The 22,265-nt window shown below is 36.4% G+C and overlaps 1 protein-coding gene across 1 annotated transcript; it reads right to left on the bottom strand.

Annotated features, from left to right (window-relative positions):
* Positions 1-2,453: 2,453 nt before the first annotated feature.
* LOC121387708 lies at positions 2,454-21,790 on the bottom strand. Its single transcript, XM_041518901.1, has 9 exons — positions 21,697-21,790; positions 18,075-18,136; positions 16,988-17,164; positions 14,291-14,458; positions 13,919-14,056; positions 13,073-13,125; positions 10,880-10,967; positions 5,617-5,726; positions 2,454-3,928 (listed from the first exon to the last, which is right to left on the bottom strand). The coding sequence occupies exons 2-9, from the start codon at positions 18,096-18,098 to the stop codon at positions 3,913-3,915; spliced, it is 774 nt and encodes a 257-aa protein (XP_041374835.1). The 5' UTR covers positions 18,099-18,136; positions 21,697-21,790; the 3' UTR covers positions 2,454-3,912.
* Positions 21,791-22,265: the final 475 nt, after the last annotated feature.

Genomic DNA, 22,265 nt, shown 5'->3' with positions numbered 1-22,265 from the left:
AATAAAAACAGTGCTAGATAAAATAATTAGCAACGATCAAACTGGTGTCATTAAAGGTAGATATAGTGGTGAAAACATTCGATTAATATATGATATCATGCACTACACGGACGTCCTCAATATACCAGGTCTCCTGCTTTTGGTAGACTTTGAAAAAGCTTTCGACTCTGTATCATGGGCATTTATTGAAAAATCATTAGACATTTTTAATTTCAAAGCCTCAATTAAAAACTGGATTAAAACTAATAATTCAATGTTGAGGGCGATTCAAAATGGCTTTCTGTCAAAGACATTTAAATTAGAAAAAGGATGTAGACAAGGTGATCCACTTTCTCCTTATCTTTTTATTATTTGCGCTGAAATTCTAGCTATATTAATAAAAAATAACGAAAAGATAAATGGAATAACACTCGATGGTGAACAATATCTAATATCCCAATATGCAAACGATACAAATTTTATATTGGATGGAACTCCTGGATCTCTGTTTAATACTTTAACAATATTAGAATATTATGCCACAGTATCTGGATTAAAAATAAATTATACAAAATCAAAAGCTATTTGGATAGGCAGTAAAAAAACCTCAATTTTTTTTTATCACCATTCAAGATGGAAATTGGAATGGAATACAACAGAATTTAAGATGCTCGGAATAACGTGTACAGTAAATTTACAATTAATTGTTAAAGCGAATTACCCCACAAAAATTAATGAAATTAAACTATTGATAAAACTATGGTCAATAAGGAAGTTAACTGTCTTAGGAAGAATAACCGTATTAAAAACACTAATAATACCTAAAATTACATATTTACTAATTTCACTACCAAACCCATCCAAAAAAGAAGTCGACAATTTGAATAGATTATTTCATAAATTCATTTGGCAAAATAAACCCGATAAAATAAAACGAGTCTTATTAGCTCAAGAATTCAAAGATGGTGGATTACAAATGTTAAATATATATAATTTCATGATGGCTTTAAAAGCTTCCTGGCTCAGGAGACTATTTTTAGGTAACCCAAAATGGATTAAACTGTTTGAATCTACTACTAACTTATCCAATAGAGACCTTGTAATAAATGGAGATTATTATTTGAATATAAAAAGAAAGAAATTAAAAAACATGTTTTGGAAAGATGTCTTTTACAGTTGGGAGTTAATTCAACAAAAACAAATTTTAGAAAAAATAGAAGACATTTTAAGCTCAAATATTTGGTACAACAGCAATATAACAATAAATACAAAACTATTCTGTTATAAAAATTATTTAGAAAAGGGAATAATATTTATAAACGATCTACTTGATGAAGATGGAAATTTCTTTTCTTTACATTTGAGAAATTAAAAAATATATATAACGTAAATTCACACTTTTTAGAATATTCATCGCTTATAAACAGCATTAAGGCATTTATAAATAAACCAGACAACGTTAGAAATGGCCACTTTACATTGCTAACTAATCCTGTATTTCCGGTAAAATTTTATATTATTCTTAAAAGTCAAACAGGTATTAAAGACATGTATAAACTATTAAATCACGAAATTATTACACCAACATCACAAATAAGATGTAGAAACCAAGGTTTTGCTTTTGACTCAAAAGAATGGGGAAACTATTATAGAGTGCCTTTTATAAGTCTCAGATACAACTTTGATATGGTTTCAATACAGAATTATACACCAGATACTAACAACTAATACTTTTTTACATAAAATTAAATACATAGATACTAATGAATGTACATTCTGTGGCAGTTCACCAGAAACATTAACACATTTATTTTACTATTGTAATAAAGTGACTGATCTGTGGCATGCTGTTGTAAATTGGATTTTAAACAAAAAAGGAATTCGAATAAAATTAAATAAAACAATTATTTTATTTGGACAAATAGGCGATATAAAAGACATATTTATAAACTGGCTGTTAATAAATATTAAATATTATATATACAAGACAAAAATGGAAAAAAAATGAAATAAATATAATAGCTGCTCAAAACCTTTTACAAAATAAATACGAAATAGAAAAATATATTCTTTTTAAAAACTGTAAATATGAAGAGTATAATACAATCTGGGCACCATGGAAACGACTCTTCAGTCAAGAAAGTAATTTGATGGAAGATAATAAAAACAATTATCAGAGCGCTTGACGTGAATTTTGACATTATTACTTTTGACATAATTACCTACTATAACTTCTCTTTTTAACATTCTTTCTTTCTAAATTTATATATTTATTTTATGTCCCCATTACATCAACCAGCCTATTAAACATATTTCTATTAACTAGTCATTTATAATACTACTATCCACATGTACATGTATATATGCATTAATATTAAATATATCACCATGTACATTATTTGTATAACTATTACTATAATCAGCATACTACCACAAAGTGTATGTACTTCCAGTATTTAGCGTGTATAATCTAATTCATATTCTGTGAGGCGATGAATCAGGGCACCCCAACCCTGGCATCGTCAAAATGACCTGGGGACAATAAAAAGAAAAAAAAAAAAGAAAAAAAAAAGAATAAAAAAGAAGAGACTAATGGAGATTTTCTACTACTCGGCTTTACAAATTTTTGATAACATGGAACCTGAAGATGTTGCAGTTAGAAATGAGGATGGTGGTGGTGGTGGTGATGATGATGACTATAGCAGTACTGATGATGATTAAAACATTGAAGATAATACTAATGATGACAGTTCTGATAATACACATCTAAAACCAGTTGTTTAAACATGTTTTACTTTAAAATATAGGATTTGGTTACTGTGCATGTAAGTCATTTTCAGTAACAGGATTTATTCATTTGGGAATAAATCTGGTTATTAAAGCAACTGCCATGGTACTGGTCTGGTCAAACCAGTCGTTTAGTAAGCAGTATGGTAGTTTTTCAATTATAAACCAGTCTTATCTTTGAGCTATCTGGTTTCGAGAGACCCCGTCTATATTATCCGGAAACTAGCCATTGAAGAAAGTCATCGGGGAATTGCTTTGTTGGGCTACAACAAAGCCATCCTCACACATGTATGTGTGTGTGTGTGTGTGTGTGTGTGTGTGTGTGTGTGTGTGCTACATCAAATACCCCGACATCAAAATCGACAGCCAGCCCTATTCCTCTCTTCTTCAGACGGCGTCCACTTGCCACCCTTGGGCATGGACATATTTTTAAATAACATGCAAGGCGCATTCGAGACATCTGTCACATCAAACGATGTCTACCCTAGTCAGTGGTCACGGCACATCAGATCAAGATTGGTCCTGGATAGCTTCCGCATCTATTGTGGTGGCGGTGGGCTTCAGGACATTCACTCCTTTCCACATTTGCCATAGGATCAACCTGGAACATTTATGGGGGAGAAGTATGCTCGGCTGCTGTTCTCAGGGCTGGGCAACTCTCCCCAACTTTATTATATTGTGTGCTTCAGATGGGTAAAAAAAGACCAAAATGACAACTTTGTCTTAAGTACATGTAGGGTCAATAAGACTACTATTTTGGGGATCCGCACCACGTTTTACATAAAGTAGGCTTGTCAAACCTTCCTTACCTAAAATTCTGACTATAGCCATTTACCTCTTAGTCTAATAATGCATAGAAAATACCAAATATTGTAATTATTTTTCTGGGCTATTTAACAAAACGGTAGTACAAATTTCATTATTTAACATCATTAATATTTATTTATGTTCGGCATGACAAATGGTAAATTAAATCAAGTTAATAATTTGTTAATTGTCAATATAAATATCACTTTTATGGTATGAAAGTACTTGTCAATAGTTTTTTAAAATACACACCGCAAAGCAAATTTCAAATAGAAAAACTATTATCTAACTAACAACTCCTCCAAGCCTTTCACAGGATAAAGCAGCTAACACTGTTTCTCAGCTTGCTGTCCACCTGAAACAGAAACAAACAGGCATTGTTATAAACGTTCGCCTCAGTGGTGTGCTCGTTAGGACTTTAAGATGCTTAACATTAGCTATTAGCTAGGTATAATATTTTCGGCTATTACAGCCTTTTAGCTAACTTACAACGTTTTGCTTAATTATCATTTCTGGCAAATCCAGAATGTTTCTGGTTGTACTGGTCTGTAGTAACCCAAAATCAGTCCTTCATATCTGAGGTGCGCGATCGACCTTGATCCCTTTTTTATTATCCGCCTAAAAATTAAATAACTGTACACCTGTCACTGGTTACTGAATAGAAGCTGCTTTAAGCCCAATTGGCCCTGTTATTTAAGATATATCATTATATTATTATATTATTATCAGTGATTTTTCAATGTGCACTATTAAAAACTTATTTTTGTCAATATGTCCAAGCTGTACTCTTCAGTTTTTTCTATGGAATGCAAATCACTCGCCTGGAGCTTATGAGGGGAGTGATTTATCACTCACCTGAAATTTTCAAAAGTGAAGAACATCCACATTTTTATGTCACACAAAAAAGATATGTACCTCGAAGTGATTATTTTTTTTACTTATTTAACGTTTCATTTTGTTGGGAATATCACTGCTCTGAGCCGGTTTAAGGATTAGCGGAGTCTGAAGCACAAATAACAGCGGATCCCCCTTCCCAGGATATATATTTTGCAACACCCATGGGGAGAGGAGAAAATTTACATGGGGAAAATAAATGTACACATCACCGCGGGAGCCACTGAAGCGCGGGGCCAGTAGCATGTTTATATTTCCCAATGTTTTGCACATGTGATCTGACCGAAAATAATAAAACAACAGAAAATAGCTTTAAATAATCAAGACTAAAAATGGCTGTGATGCACAAGATCAAAAATAATTGTAGGCAATCTCTGAAACAGAATGGACATTTTCCAGCTTAGGTCTCACTACACAGATGTCATCTGTCATTGAAACCGTGTTAAATTGCCCAACTTCAAATGAAGATTGCCAGTAGAACGGGTTCTCATTGGCACTAACACCATACACCTTCGCGAACATACATTATATAAGCATATTTAATTATTTTCACTCCAAAATTGCGTCACAGTTTTTTACTATATGCATCTGGCTGTAGTACCGGTCTGAAAAGGTGGTTCATTAACCAATTCACTCTGGCTGTCTCTTCCCTTATACACCCATGTCTCAAAACGTCAATGCACAATATTACAAAATAACATGGGCAAAATTCAACCAGAAGGCTTACCATTAAAAATACAAACTGTTTTAATTCTTCCTCAGTTAGTAGAAGTGAATATGTGAACCGCAACATATCATATTAAGGTACAATTAGCTATATAGTGGACTGTGATGAATGATTTTATTTCATTTCAACTTATTTATTTCCGTGCTAATATCCATTTAAGGTACAGGCACGCTGTCCTGGGCACACACCTCGGCTATCTGGGCTGTCTGTCCAGGACAGTGGTTTAGTTGTTACTGAGAAAGAAAAGGGTGTAGTGGTCTTACATCTACGCATTGAATTGATAAAACTTGCTCTGGGTGGGAGTAGGTACCGGGCTACAAACCCTGTACCTACCAGTCTTATGTCTGATGGCTTAACCACGACACCATCGAGGCCGGTGAATGAACTCTCACCCAGAAGAGAACTGTGTAGTGAGACCTTACCTGTGCTTGGGCTTCCTTTCCTTCGGGGTATTGACATTTGACTTTTTTTCCTTTTTAAGAAGTGTGGCAGATGAAAGACTGGTATACCACTCTTCAAATGTTTGTACATTCTACAAGAGAAACAGTACAGTACAATACAATAAAATGGAAAAAACGTGAGGTGTTTTCTCTTTTAGGAATACTTCACCTGGCCTCAAACAAATGCATATTCCCCTAAGGATAGTAGTGTGGTCTGAACATCCCAACAGCAACTGGGATGGCCTAAAATTGTTCCAATGAGTTCTCCTTCCTTTGTGACTGTAACTTCCTTCTTTTCCCCGAGCACACTACTATCCTTATATATGGGAATATGCATTTGTTTGAGGCCAGGTGTCACGGGGATTCTATAATTCCCGTAACTGAATAAAACACGATTATCAAAATATCTCTCCTAACTGTATATCTATTAGATCTCTCTGTAACAGGCTGTTAAACCCTAGTATGGCTCGTCTCTAGGAATGATCAGAGATACGATCTTATAGGTATATATAATTATAGCACGTTAGTTCTCTAGAAACACAACAAAAACACAATACACTTTGGAATCTGTATTAATCTACGCTGACAATGTACAGCCGTAGTAGTTAATTAATAACAACAATAATAACAACCCAGAACTGATCACTTAATTAGTTAATCTCTGGGTGTCTAGTTACACAATATGCGAATCACTACACCGTTACAACCACACCCACACGTGTGATAATTGAGAAACGTTTCCAGGAGAAGTTAATTAATAAAGGAATTACAACACCATTCCTAACTGGTTAATTTTTAATTAACCCTTACTACTCATTCATTGTGACACAGAATTAATACTGGTACCGATCACAATAAAGACAATAACCTACAGTGTACCTAGGTCGTCTAGGATGACTGGCTAAGCTTTATATTACCATATACTCATATAATGTTAGAACTAAAAGTCTACGATTTACTTCGTCAGATGACCGAAGACACTGTCTAAAGAATATTGGTATAATACAGTATCAAAATATTTAAAGTCACATCAATCACATCAAGGTTATACACAGAGCAGAAATGATATTTACCAAAGTCCAAACGGACTAACGTTCCCAGGAAGCTTCCTTTTCCGTTTCTTTCGATCTCTCTAAAACACTAGCTATTTATTATAAATCAGGATTTTGCCTGGGGGTACAAGGCGGTACCTCACGTATCATCTCATATTCTAGATCTACTAGAGTTGGTATATTTCTCTCTGATCGTCAGTCTGGCTGTCGCCAACCGCGAGCAATCTCCTGGCCATAAACAGCACTACCGGAGATATTATGTAACTACTAGCCACATGGCCTCCGCACCTGGCTGAGGGTGTGTATTAGGCGTACCGATCGAGGACGGTCGCGCAGAAGTCTTACGTAACAAGTTGCCCATCTGGGCTACGGGCAATAAACTGCACACGGCCCTCTAACACAATTAAAATCGCCACAGGCGAAACAAATTTAAGAGCATGTTCCGTGACACCAGGTGAAGTAGAAAATAAATAAATATGCTTTAAAAATTGCTCTATATTAATAAAAAACTGTTATGAATATTAGTTTTCAATAGAGCTGGGTGGTATAACGTATACCAAAAGTTTTGTATTGAAAAATGTTATCCGCCATTTAGTAAAGAACTAATATATCTGATGGATGCAAAATAGCTGAAAATAAGAGAGACAAGGACCTTGTGTATGGAATTTAATTTTATTTAGATGGAATTAGCAGGTGAGACTTCACTCGGCAGAGGCGTCGTAAGGAATATGACATTGGGTCGGCGGAGAGGGTGGGTGTGTGAGGGGTATCCTCTTCTTGCAGTTGGTGCTGCAGGGATCGTCCCGCTTGAAACCAAGAAATAAAATTGACAAAATATTGTGACGGCGACTGCTGCTCCAGCCACAACGCCACTGCTCAGGCATGCGTTTAAAGTCAAGTGTACCGAAAATACTGCTTGATATTGGTATTGTATCAATACCGAATACTGTACCGATAGCGAGGTAAATCACCCCTAAAATACCGATACCGATACCAAACCTGAAATTTCAATACTGCCCATCTCTAATTTTGAAGCGAGTGTGATACAACCCATTCTTAATTATGGTTAATTGGGTGGACCTGGAGCTCAGACTATTAGCAACATGTGGAGGATTAATGTTCACCTGTGAAAACAGTCTGGTTAGGAAGCAATACAGACTATTAGCAATATGTGGAGGATTAATGTTCACCTGTGAAAACAGTCTGGTTAGGAAGCAATACAGACTATTAGCAACATGTGGAGGATTAATGTTCACCTGTGAAAACAGTCTGGTTAGGAAGCAATACAGACTATTAGCAACATCTGGAGGATTAATGTTCACCTGTGAAAACAGTCTGGTTAGGAAGCAATACAGACTATTAGCAACATGTGGAGGATTAATGTTCACCTGTGAAAACAGTCTGGTTAGGAAGCAATACAGACTATTAGCAACATGTGGAGGATTAATGTTCACCTGTGAAAACAGTCTGGTTAGGAAGCAATACAGACTATTAGCAACATGTGGAGGATTAATGTTCACCTGTGAAAACAGTCTGGTTAGGAAGCAATACAGAAAGGTTTGTTTTGTCTGACGACACCACTAGAGCTATTGGATGTAAAAATATTTGATAATTCTGACAGCACATACCACAGTCTTTGATATACCAGTCATGGTGCACTAGCTGGAACGAGAAATAGCCTAATGGGTCCACCGATAGGGATCAATCCTAGACTAACTGCGCATCACTTGCAACAACAGGAACACACAGCCTTTGAATGGTCCTTACTCTCTCTCTCTATGTATGTATGTATGTCTGTCTGTCTGTCTGTCTGTCTGTCTCCCTCTGTCTCTCTCTTTCTCTCTCCACGTTTTGTTAAAAACACACTTTCCACTAGGCATGTTTAAATTTGAACATGTGCTTGCAAAAACTTCAAAATCTAAATGATTCCGTGTCGTCTCGCCTGACTATTGTTTGCAGTTCTCAAAACAAGGCTATTACGCTCGTCAATAATCGGTAAATCTTGGCTACGGCATTCGGAACATAGCATTTGTCCCGGAATGGGTCGAGTACATTCGGATCGCGGAACGTTGCAAGTGCTGGAATGAAAGTGCGAACCTGGAAGTAAACATGCTAAATTTCTTTCGAGATTGTTCGTTAATTTCTGGTTAAAATGACGCGCTAGTCGAACTGACATGAAATTCAAGCACTTTTCAAGGACTTTTGCACTTTTAAAGTGAAAATGAGCACTTTTCATTTCAAACTCCTAAATTCAAGCACTTTTCAAGACCGTGCGAACCATGGCAAGCACCTCAGCTGAGCACTCAAACTGAAAAATAATATTCGTTTGGAGCAGCAGACTTCGACGTGGGAAAAAATTATATTAGGGGAAAAACATGTCCTAGCGGCCTCCTGTAATCAGTCTCTCTGCTGTAAGCGGCCACTTTTTCTCTACTACAATATTTTTAATGTAAATGAACTCCCAAGTCGCTAAAATGCTGGCGTTAAGCGGCCACTGTAAATTCTATTTTTAAAAATGTTATTTTTAATAAACAAAAAAATGCAACAAGGTGCAGCAAATCTCGCCCCCTATCTTCAAAGAGAATGGTTTAGGCCTACATGTATATGTGACCCTAAAATAAAAACAGATGACTGCATTTACCGTTTCCACTGAACAAAAAATATTACACAAGATTAATTGTCGCAGAGTATGATTATTAACATTAAGTAAATCCATGAACAAATCAGCTTGATCATACATGTAGATTTAAGAAAGTTTAGTTATGACGTTAAATCAAAAACCGTCTTTGTATAAAAATAAAGAAGGTATGTAATAAATACAGAACCTCAAGTGTAATAAATAGGAAGCAAAAACAAAGAATGTTAAATTCTCTGTGTGTGTGTGTATATATATATATATATATATATATATATATATATATATATATATATATATATATATATCATCTATTAAAGGCTTTTGTAGGAGATATCGCTGGCACTATAATTTGCGATATCTCCTGCGATATTCTCCGCAGGAGATATCACTTCTTATAATCTTGATTGGTCAAACTTTAACCACAAGACAATGTTTTGTTACGTCACTGTGTTTGATTCAGGGCTAAACCTACCACTAGTGACGTTACGCCACTGCCGGTCTGCTAGTTAACGAGTCTACCGCTGACATTCAACCCACATTACTGGCATTGTTTACAACTGTCGCAAATGAAAAGAATGATAATGGATGATAAAAAGAATACCCCCCTCGTGTCTTGTGATATCATAATTTATCCGCACTCGTTGATAAAAGTATAAAATCCTTGGCAAGCCTCGGATTTCATACTTTTATCAACTCGTTATAACAAACTTGGCACCAGTTATTATCAAATTTATATCCCTTGTGAAATATTTTCGTTTATTATCCTCTATATACTGTACCATAAATATGTAGCCTCCAATAGTGTACTTATAAAACAAATTGTACTTGCATATGAACTATAAAGTCATCATATGATTCATATAATGTATGCATTTTCGTACTAACATATTTTCGTAAATCATGTCCATGCACAATGTTTGTGACCATTAAAAAATGTTCGAGCCTCCAGAGGACTTGAAGTTCTGCAGTTTCACAATATTCCTATGCTACTGCAATCGTGATGATACTTGCCATTTTGTCAGTAGCATATAATGTATTTGAACACTAATAGTGAGGAATATAATGTATCAAGTAAAAAATGTCATGGATGTTATACATGTACTTGCGACTCCACATGTCCAATCACATGTACACATTGATGAAAATTATTTTAATCGGTGCAGTTTACATGTACATGTATTTAATATAACAAAAAACTCACATTCATAACAGCACCATTATAAAAACTGCCTCTTCTAATTTGGCGGAAACAAATAGCGGGTTATATTCCGCAAAATATGGTAGTCTTAATAAAAAAGGAAACTCGCTACATTTTTCCATTAGTAACAAAGTATCTTTTATATACACCATCCCACAGACAAGATAGCACATACCACGACCTTCGATATACCAGTCGGGGTGCACTGGCTGGAACGAGAAATAGCCCAAAGGGCCCACAGGCAGGGATCGATCCCAAACCAACCGAGCATCAAGTTAGTGCTTTAATTATGACTGGGCTATGTTCGTTCCTTTAGTTTTTAAACAAAACAGAAATTGCTCGTTTGAGCGTACCCACCTTAATTTTGCAGGAGACCGTCGATTTTATGTAACTGTTGTACAAAGGTCGCAGCAGTTCTTTGGGATCATACGTGTCCAGAGGCAGACTATAAAATTATATTCAAACACAAAGTTTGGTTAATCTAGAATGAAAGAAGGGTCTGTGATGTTGAAATGGGGACATACCTTTAAATAATAAACTAGAGCTCGTCTCCATAACCTATACCTCTCAGAGGCATGTGTTTTAAAAAATATGAAAAAATACATTTCACATGGCTCAAACTTAACCCACTTGGGGAGCTTTACTGAGACGGCAGTAATTTTTATCACCCGGAATGAGAGTGCCGTCTATGAAACCCCGGACCTACACAAACTTTTGCCTCAATCCAAACCCCAGTAAAGGTGCCCTCACATATCGGTTGCGGCACCCGTGCGACTCCTAAAACAGGCCAAAAAGGGCATTTTCGCGAGGCATCCAGCTGTACGCTTCCCGATTTCTACAGGCTCCACTGCGATTTTTAGGGGTCGCCCGAACCCCGCGGGCGTGAAAACCTGTCTCCCAAATCTGCGATTTTCCATGTGCGATTTTAGGTCGTGGCAATGTTGTAGACACGTCGCTAGGGCCCCATCCAGCGGTCTGCCGGAAACCGACCGGTAATCTGACAGCCGCCTGAAGATTTTGATGGCCCCCTCACAGATCACTGCCCCCCCCCCCCCCCCAGCGGCATCTAAACGGCCCCCACAACTTTAGGTCAGGTCAGGTCATAGGGGTTTTATGTGCACATTCAGAACAAGCTCCTCCGTCCATGACACGAAAGGTGGGGGGAGGAGAGGAGGGACCGCCTGCACTGGCAGGTGCAAGGGAGCACCAGCAGCCCGATCAAGTCGATAGCAGGCGGGTGGGGGTGGTGGTGGTGCTATGGAATTTGAATGGAGCAGTTAAATGCCAAAGAGAAAAGGGTGCGCAATTTTGATTGAAGGAATTTGGCGCAATTTTGAACGGTCGGTCGAAAGGTAAATGGCCACCCACAACTTTATACAACGCTTCTATATATACTCGAGGCACGGACACCTACCGACTTGTTCTTTGATCAGCCGGCGCACGCCAGATTATCTAACGGCGTCCGCACTGTCTCCACTGCGATCCAATGTTCAAAGGGCACCGCCCGGGCCCCATCTAATGTGTGAGGGCACACATCACAGACATGAAATTCGCCCGATTTATCCACAGGCTCTAAATCCCCCGGCGACTCCTGCGATTAGAAAAATCGCGCGGACACCGGCTGATATGTGAGGGCCCCTTAAGCTAAATACCCATCCAAATAGACTTTCAAATAGACGCGCATGTTGGCCAATGGGTGTAATGTTTATAGTCTGTCCCATCCTCATACAAAAATGATGTTTTTGTAAATAATTTGAGTTTGGTTTGACATAAGAAGAAAAGAAAACAATTGGCTCAAAAATATATATCTTGTAGTAAATTCCATAGTATGAAAAAGGCGTTCTCTGTGGAAAGGACTATACATGTAGATGGGTATAATATAATATTACATTATTAATAAAAGACAATAGTAACATTATTTCAACATTTGGTTGACAGGTACAGTGCATACATTATTTTGACAGGTACCACTAAAAAAAAAAAAACAACACAGGTCCGCTCAATGTGAAAAAAATTTGAGTTGAGTAATTAACTGCTCCCTTAACTTGCAATATTTAACCATTTAAGCTATTACCATATTGATACCATATACGGTCGCATGCTAATGGGAGATAAAAATCACTCTCCTTGAACTATAGTCTCAGAGGAGTGATCAGGAACCAGTGATAGCTCACAATAAACAGTGAGATCTGTAAATGTGTCATTTGGGACCACGCATATATAAGTCATTTGAAATACTGTGTATATTTAGAGCTTGAGATAAACAAACAAACCTTTAGAACGTTACATAAACATTTGGGACACACTTCTGAAACAAATGAGTCAAAATAGGTGTATATATATCTCGGTAGATCATATAACATGTTTAACTAACTCATGATTAAGAACATATAATGAATGAAAGTAAAGTTCCGAATACAGTTAAAAAACAATCGAAGATTATCAACTGATCAGCTGTTGTAGTTGTGCAATGATCAAAACAAAGATTATCCCAGATAATTTAAGTCAATAAGTAATAATGAAAATTGTTTTTTGAAACATGAAACTCACCCCTCCTCTACTGGTGCTTTGGGATGATCATTATATTGCTGCACATTCAGTTTCTGTAAACGAAGCAGTGTAAAGTAGAGAGAGACAGACAGACAGACGGACAGAGAGAGTGAGGTGTGAGAGTGAGGTGTGAGAGTGAGAGTGAGAGTGAGAGTGAGAGTCACACACACACACACACACACACACACACAGAGAGAGAGAGAAAGAGACAGGGACAGACATAGAGAGAGGGAGGGAGTGACAGACAGAGAGAGGACAGAGAGAGTGAGAGACAGAGAGAGGAGAGGGAGAGAGAGACAGACATACATACATACATAGACAGAGAGAGAGAGAGAGCCTGACAAACACAGAAAGAGAAAGAGAGAGGAGAGAGAGACAGATGGACAGACAGACAGAGGGTGGGAGGAAGAGAGAGACAGATGGACAGACAGACAGAATGTGGGAGGAAGAGAGAGGCGGACATACGGACAAAGAGAGGGGGAAGTGAGAGAAAGAGATGGAGGGAAAGAGGGTAGGACGGAGAGAGGGGGAGTGGAAGATGGAGGGAAAGAGGGTGGGATGGAGAGGGAGGGAGTGGGTCAGAGTGACACAGATCATATGACTTGAAATGTTTTAAATTCTAAATTAAGTTCTAAATTTAAACTAAAAATTCCTTGTTTAAATAATATCACATTAAAATTCACCCAGTGATGTGAAATTTTAGAAATAAAAAAATATATATATATACATATATTCTGCGTGAGTTATAGCTAAACTATCTTTAAGTTAAAAACATATTTATTTAGAAGAAAAACATTAATCAAGAAACAATTAAAAAAGTGAAATCTTGCCTGAATATGTTTTTACCTTTTCCTTTTGTAGTAAATCCAGTCCATGTTTAACTTCATCTTTCACCTTTACATGACATTCATGGTCACTGGCGAAATCCACGGCATAAGTAGGGGTTGGAATATATATAATTGGAAGAGTCGGTTTCGTATATCTCTGGAATGTAGATTATATGTTATCTTTGTGAAACATATTTTAATTATTATGTAATGAATAAACTGATCAGTGAAATATGATATATTGTTCATTTATTAATTTAGTGAAATATATATATGCTGTATAATTTATAGCGAAACTAACTTTAAATTAAAAGCTTTTTTGTTTACAAATCAATTTTAAAGTAATAATTAAGGAACAAAACTGAGAAAGGTTGCTGTAATATTTATTTACCTTGCGACAATCCCCTTCTTCAAAGTGCAACATATTCGTTGCGGTTTTTTCAAGTCCATGGTCTGAGATCTTTTTTTTCACTTCATCCTTGACCTTCACATCCTTTACATGGTCACTGGCAAAACCCATGGCATAAGATGGAGTTGAAAGATCCAGTTTCGCATATTTCTGGAATGTAGATTACCATAGTTATCTTTGTGAAACATATTTTTTACATTACATGGTTACACGATTTGCTAAACTTTGGAATCTTTCTTGAATAATATTTTACATAAAAAAAAAAACCTTTACCTTCATTATAACCTTTAAATTTAGTTTACTGGCATTTAAACATATATATTGCCATACAATTTGGATGATCTATAAATCCCCATTCAACAAGAGTAAGCAATTGTCTTTATTACAGTCAAATCTGTCCTAGCTCCTACCTGTATTATGAGGCCATTTGTATTCTCCCAAATCATTTATTATCAAATAAACTTACCTTTAACAAGCATTCTGCGAGTACTGCTAAAGCAATACATGTCCCCTACCAGGCCCAAAAGACATTTTTATCTCCTAAATTCAAGGGTCATAAGTCTATGAAATCTCCATGAAAGTTAAACTTGATTTGTAGCATGATAAAGCTATTTACAAAATTTCTGTTAGTATCTTTAGGCAATGCAAAAACCAAAAGTCTGGAAAACATTCAAGAGACGTAACTCTGTCAAAATGGGCAAATCGTCATGATCTGTAACAGAACGTGATAAAGCTTTACACAAAATTTCAGGCATCTTGAGGCATTGCAAATAAAAATTTAGCAAAACAAATTTTCATATCTCCTAAGTTAAACGCCATAACTCCGTCAACAATGGGTAAGTCGCCATAAAAGTCAAACTTAATCGCAACAGTTCATGATAAAGAAAACTATACACAAACTTTCAGCTCAAACACATTTTATTTACGGTTATATGGCGTCAGGCATTGTGAAAAAAAAATATCCGGAAAACTATATGTGGGACAGATGGACGGACGGACAGACACACAGGATGTAGATGATACCTATAGTTCCGTCCGGTTGGATCGTGTGAAAGAAGTTGAGACAAGTAGTTGATGGTGTGTACAATTCAGAGTCAAGAGGAAGAAGGGAGTCCAAACAATAATAAGTTTGTTTTGTTTAACAACACCACTAGCTCACATTGATTTATTCATTATCGGCTATTGGATGTCAAACATTTGCTAATTTTACATAAAATCTTAGAGAAGAAACCCGATAGTTTTCCATAAGTAACATGGGATCTTTTATATGCCCCATACGACAGACAGGATAGCACACACAACGGCCTTTGATATAGCAGTCGTTATGCACTGGCTGGAACGAGAAATAGCCCAATGGGTGGGTCCAAACAAATTCAATCAATGGACAAAGTTAGCCACTTTTTTTTTTAATTCACAGCATCTTTGGTGACTACAGCAGGACTTTGAAGGTCAGAGGTATCAACTTTTCATGAAAATGAAGAAAACTGAGTACCGGGCCGTCAAGAAGTATCTGAATTTGAAAGGATTAACTCCTACGCAAATCTATGCTGATATTGTCAGTACATTAGGAGATAGTGCTCCCTCATTTGACACTGTGAAAAGGTGGACAGCGGAATTCAAAACGGGGGAGAAAAAGCGTTTAACCAAGGTCTTCAACTGCCTCTACACAGGAAAACATTGATCATGTGCACCAAGTGTGTTTGTGTGTGTCTGACGGTCTGGATATACACGTATGTGTGTGTGTGCGCACATATACATGTAGTTCTGTTTCATCTTTTTCTAAATTTCGAGTTCCAGAAAAATCCTGAACTTTTTCAACTCTCGTGGTGAAGCAAGTTACAATTTGTAGGGTGAAGTCTCGTCTCCCTCTAACTTTATGAGGCAGAAATGTTTAACCGGTAAAATCTATATTAAAAAAACCCATTCATTTTAACCCAATATTATTTTAGCATTTTACTATTTCTATATCTTTATTTGTTGTGTTTACAGATTTTATTCATTATAGAATTTTTTTTTTTAAATTATCTCTGACGAATATCGTGAAATCTCTAATAACAAAACGTCACAAGTGGTGGTGAGGGGTGGGGTGGGAGTGGGGGCAAGAGGGGGTACTTGCATCTCTAACTCTTTAGATAATACAAATTTATTACCCGTCCCTGCAGTTGCAGATATTTCCCAACGCCTTTAGGTCAACAGTTAGGTCTACTAGTAATTATATTTAAAAAATATATGAGCTTGTATTTTTGGTGAACTGATAAGATTACAAATAATTTGTACAAGGACTATTAAGTCTAGTTTAATAATGATTTCAACATTACTGTTTCTGCTATTTGTGAAACGGATACCCTAAAGTGAAATAATAACGTTATGGGTTGGGTTTTTTACAATTCCATCAAGCAATGTAAATATATTAATAATTTAGAATCCATAACAAAATAGTAATAAACAGTACCACCGTTTATAACCAATTGACAATATTATTATAGCACAATAAATTAAAAAGTGATTTATGAACAGAGTTTTAAGTACAGTATTTGTTGTATTCGTTCGTCCGACATATGTAGAGGCACTGATTTTCCGTTTCAGATTTGTTCCTTTACTTTTCAGTTATTCTTTTTAAATCAGGGGTGGGGGAGGGGGCTTCCAGGAAAGGGAAATCTTGCCTGAATATTTATTTACCTTTTCCATATGATAATATCCTTCTTTCAAGTGTGATATATCTTGATTATTTTTGCCAAGTCCATATTCGAAGCTCTTTTGTTTAACTTCATTTTTGACCTCCACATATTCAATGTCACTGGCAAAATCCATGCCATAAGTAGCAGACACCACTGGCAGATTCAGTTTCGCATATTTCTGGAATGTAGATTAGTTATCTTTGTGAAACATATGTTTTACCCTACCTAGTTACATGAATTGCTAAATTTTGGAATCTTTGTTAATTAATGTTTTCGATAAAAAAAACCCACAAAAATACCCCACCCTCTTATCTTCATTACAACCTTTAAAATTAGTTCAATGGGATTTAAACATATATTGCCATACAATATGGATCACCTATAAATTCACATGCTATAATATTAAGCAATTACATGTTTATTAGTCAAACCTGCTCTATCTACTACCTGTATTATATAGCCACCTGTTTTAAGTGGTCATTTTATTCTCCCAAATCTATTATTGGATAAATTGACCTGTAATAAGCAGCCGCCTGCCTTAAAGGGTCACATGCTAAATCTCCCTTTGTCATTAACACAGATTGTACTGTATATGAATGTAACCCCCAAACTACATTCCCTTGTACCAGCCACTGTTAGTTCAAACCAGGTTTACTGGTGCCAGAGAAAGAGGAATCAAGGTGTGTGGAGGGATACAAAACCCTTTTATTTCACATCAGGTTTTTGCTGTATGCTTACTCCGACTAAGAAGTGCCTGTAACCATCTATACCATATTTGCCATACATGTACCGGCCATTGTTAGTGCAAAGGTCATAGAAAGAGGAATCAAGGTGTCAGGTGTATGGAGAGATGTACAGAAACTGCATGGGTGAAGGAAATTACACATGACAAGTAGGTGACGTGTACAATTCAGAGGGTCAGAGGAAACTGACAGAAGAGAGTCCGAACACATTTAATCATTGGCGAAGTTGGTAAGTTTTTGTTATATTAAAGATGAAAAAGAATTGACACAATCAAGTAGTGGTTGCCATATAGATGATAGCATCCAATAGTGCTGCTATCTATTATACAATTAATATTTATTTACCTGCGGTTTCCAACTATAAGCCATCTCTGCCTTTGTTGATGAATTTGGCGCTCGACTTCAGGCTGCAATGTAGATGCACGTATTTCTGTGACATTAGTTAATACATCTAACAGTGTTCAAGCTTTCTTTTTTGGGTGCATTGAATGCATCACAGTGTGTGTGTTGGGGTGGGGGGTGGGGGTGGGGGGCAAGGCCTCCACGAGTCCAAACTATTGGACTCAAGTATTCCAGGGTCAAAGTCGACCCAGACCCAGGTACCCAACACTTACATTAGATGATAATGAGACTGAGGAATAAAGTTAAATAGCACTATGCATCTTAATTCCAGCACTGAACATGGATGCCAAATCATTCCATTGTAATGCATTCCACACATTGGACTTTGTTTTCTCTTCATGTCTCATAGAGCCTTAATGAAACCGGTGGCAAGCATATGGCAAAATGACGTTAAAAAATGTAATTAAATGAGTGTTCATCCTTGCATGGATACTCGAGTCATATAAATGGATACGAGTCTTGCTAGACTCGGTCCATAACCGAGTACTTTAATTAGTCGTGGAGGCCCTAATGGGGTGGGAGGGTCTCTGTGAATGTAATTGTGTTTTACCTTCGGGGCATTACGCCCGTGCTCCCCCCCCCCCCCCCCCCCCCCCCAAGTCACTGGACACATTCAAGGCCTGAATGAAGATTTACAACTTTTATTTCATTAAAATACTCAAAAACATTTCACTCATGGACTGAAATGAGCATCATGTACCTGTATAATATTATCTGTTATCCAATAACATTAATGTAAATCAACCAAAACATCTTTTTTGTGGGGTAATGCAATATATGCCTAATACCTCATTTAACAATGTTTTTGCTGAATTTACTTTAAATTTAGGTATTCTGTTGAATAGTTATGACAAATATTGATGGTTATTAATGTAGTTTACACCAACATAAAATACTAAGATAAATAGGGAATAACTGGTTACTGTCTTAAGATATCGGCTTTATCCTGCGAAGGTTAGAATGGCAGAGCCTCTCTGCATTCGCCATTCGACCTGAGCAGGATAAAGCCGATATCTTAAGACAGTAACCAGTTATTTCTTTTATCCTGCAATCCTACAGGAACATTCGGAAAATCATTATTTATTCCAGTTTTGTGTACGCAAATCGTCAACCTAGCAATGCTTTTGCCGTATGACGTCATGTAAGAGGTATGACGTCATTATTGTAAGACGCTAGCTACATTCTGTCACATTAAAAAAGCGTTTCTAAACTCTAATTCATAAATAAATATACAAGTTTTGTGTTGTTATCGCAAAACTTAAGTTATTTGTATTTACTGCACTTCAACAAATGATTTAAAGAGTATGCTTATTGAAAATCTACTCTGAAATACTCGAGTCGAGTCGGGCTTATGTCACGTGACCTATATTTTTGGTCAGTGACCGAAAATATAGAGATTTATCTAGTCATCATATCTTGCCAATGTATACAGTGATTGCTGGATAAATAATTTGTACCATGCCATTCTTTTTAGTGCTAATGTAATTTTTTACCAAAAGGAGTTAGGTCCTTGATTAGAAAAATTATATTTTGGTGGATTTGGACCAAGATAACAAAAAATATATATTGATAATTTAAAAGTTGTTCCATCACTACATTTAAAACTATCTTAAAATCGTAAAAGTATCTACGTTCTTCACTTGATCGCCGTCGGTGGGCTCATTGGGCTATTTCTCGCTCCAACCAGTCCACCACGACTGTTATTCTGTCTGTGGGATGCTGCTAATCGAAAAGAGTAGCCCATGAAGTGGTGACAGCGGGTTTCCTCTCTCAATATCTGTGTGGTCCTTAATCATATGTCCGACGCCATATAACCGTAAATAAAATGTGTTGAGTGTGTCTTTAAATAAAAAATTTCCTTCCTTCCACTTGAAAAAAAAAAAATTGGGGTTATTATATTGACATTTTATTGTAAATATGTACACAGAGCCGGTTTAACCTAGTAGCACATGTAGTACGTGCTACGGGCCCCGCAGTGATGTGTACATTTATTTTCCCCAGGTCAGTTTTACCCTCTCCCCGAGGGGGTTGCAAAATATATATCCTGGGAGGGGAGGAGAGCGGCACTGTTATTGAGCTACAGGCCCCGTGGATCCTTAAACCCACTCTGTATCTTAATGCTAATGAAAGTAGTTTAACCCAAATTTTCACAGCCATTTTGTTTTTTTGTTTTTAATTTGTAAGGTTTTCTGTAAATTTTTGCTAAACAGTTATTTCCCCAGAATAGAATTGTTTTCGGGGTTTTTTTTTTTTTTTTTTTTGGGAGGTGTTCATTTAAAAAAAAAAAAATTAATAGTTCTTTTAAATGTATTCCATTAGTACACCAAAAAATCGCTATCGTTGTCATATTATTTAGAAAGACACTGTCCACGGCCCCTAGCGATATTATGATTGATACTCGGAAAACCCACACATTTGCTACATCCGATTGCAGTCATTTGGACTAAAAATACAACCGTGTCCGGTGTATCGGCGGGTCCGGTGATTCGGCGCACTTGGTATTTTGCTCAAGTATGCTAAGGACATTGTCATGTTGTTGGTGTTTTTAACGAATTAAAGTTCAACTCCGTTTTCAATGTTTAATCAAGTATCAACATATTTATTGTTTAGGGTACAATTTTTCTTTTTTAGAACTATCAAGAATTATATCATAATTCCAAAATAAATCATTCACCTGCTTTCATGTATATAAACGCGAAGTAGGTCAGCCTTATTAATATTAAGAATGTTAAAAACAGTCTAAAAACACCGTTCCCACATTTTAAAAATTATAGTAATTCTTTTTTTCGGTTATTTTTTATTTAAACTGAAAAGGAAAACACAGACAAATGCAAACAAAACAAAAGTTTTACACCTTAATTGACAGTCATTCCAGTTCACAATTTGTCACATTGTTAAAAAAAGAAAAGAAAAAAAGAGAGAAGTGTTTAGGGTTTTTTTTAAATAATAAAAGTGAAATAAGATCCAGGTGTGTGCACAATCTACCCGAGAAAAAAAATCCATGTAGGCATATTAGCCATGCATGATAATGAACATATATGCATCTGCAGTACTGTGACACTCAAGAAAAAGATTCCGAAACTGATCACGAGATGGGTCATGTGTAATCTTTCATTTAAATAGTAATATTTTTTAACAAGACAAAAGAAAAAAGTACTAAAATAATCCTGGGACAATAGTGTAGCGTTTATAGGCTATAAAGTGAGGTCATGGGTGGTTTATAAATAGCAGGGTCACCGATCCACACCTACTGCGCCGAATCACCGGACATCGTTTTGGATACAAGGGGGTGTCTAAAATTTATGGACAATTTTAAAATGTTTATTTACTACAGACATAAAACAAGTTGTAGTGTATCTCAGATTATGCACTGCTTCATTGGTGAGAGACACATTTTATTAAGTATTTCAGTGTTCACATAGAAAATGATTTTTGAATGCTTAGGTGCGCCGATACACTGGACAGCACTGTATACTTGCTTTCCCTATGGTTTCTCAGTTCGCAGTTATGTTTGTGTTTGGAAAGGTTTGTGTCAGTACGTTTATATAAATGGTTTCACTGTTACCTGCTGTTTTTGTTCTTAATCTTTTTGCTTCTATTTGTAATGGAAATCTTCCGGTATTTGGGGGTTTATTATCAACGAATACCAGTTGGCTCAAATACAACAAACGAAATTACAATGGTATCTCATAGCAACGGATGACGGTCCAACAACGTCATTATCACGTGGTGTTTTATCAATTTCCGAACACACCCGAACACAGCATTACCGGTAGTACACATATAATGCTACTACACAACGTCAAAACATATATTTATTACTGCATATTTTTTATGTAACATTTCACGAATGGTGCAGATGTTCATCTTCATAATAAAGACGTTATACTGTCGGTGCATTTGTTAACAAAACAAACATTTCTGAATGACGTCACTTTATATCCCTGGAATAATAATGACGTCGTTATATACAGGTTGTTGTACGGGAGGGTGGGGTGGGGGGTGGGGGTGGCTAACATTGGATATGTGTTGGTGATGAGAAATAGCAGCTTTAAATATCTTGTGTATTGTGTGTTTCTTCTATCAGTGCCAGGCCAATGAAAATTGCGATAATAATACTTTTGTTCTTACGTC

The sequence above is a fragment of the Gigantopelta aegis genome, chromosome 13 (assembly GCF_016097555.1).
Source record: "Gigantopelta aegis isolate Gae_Host chromosome 13, Gae_host_genome, whole genome shotgun sequence".
Classification (NCBI taxonomy): Eukaryota; Metazoa; Mollusca; class Gastropoda; order Neomphalida; family Peltospiridae; genus Gigantopelta; species Gigantopelta aegis.
The sequence above is the reverse complement of the archived record's forward strand: the minus strand, read 5'-3'. Positions and strand labels throughout refer to the sequence as shown.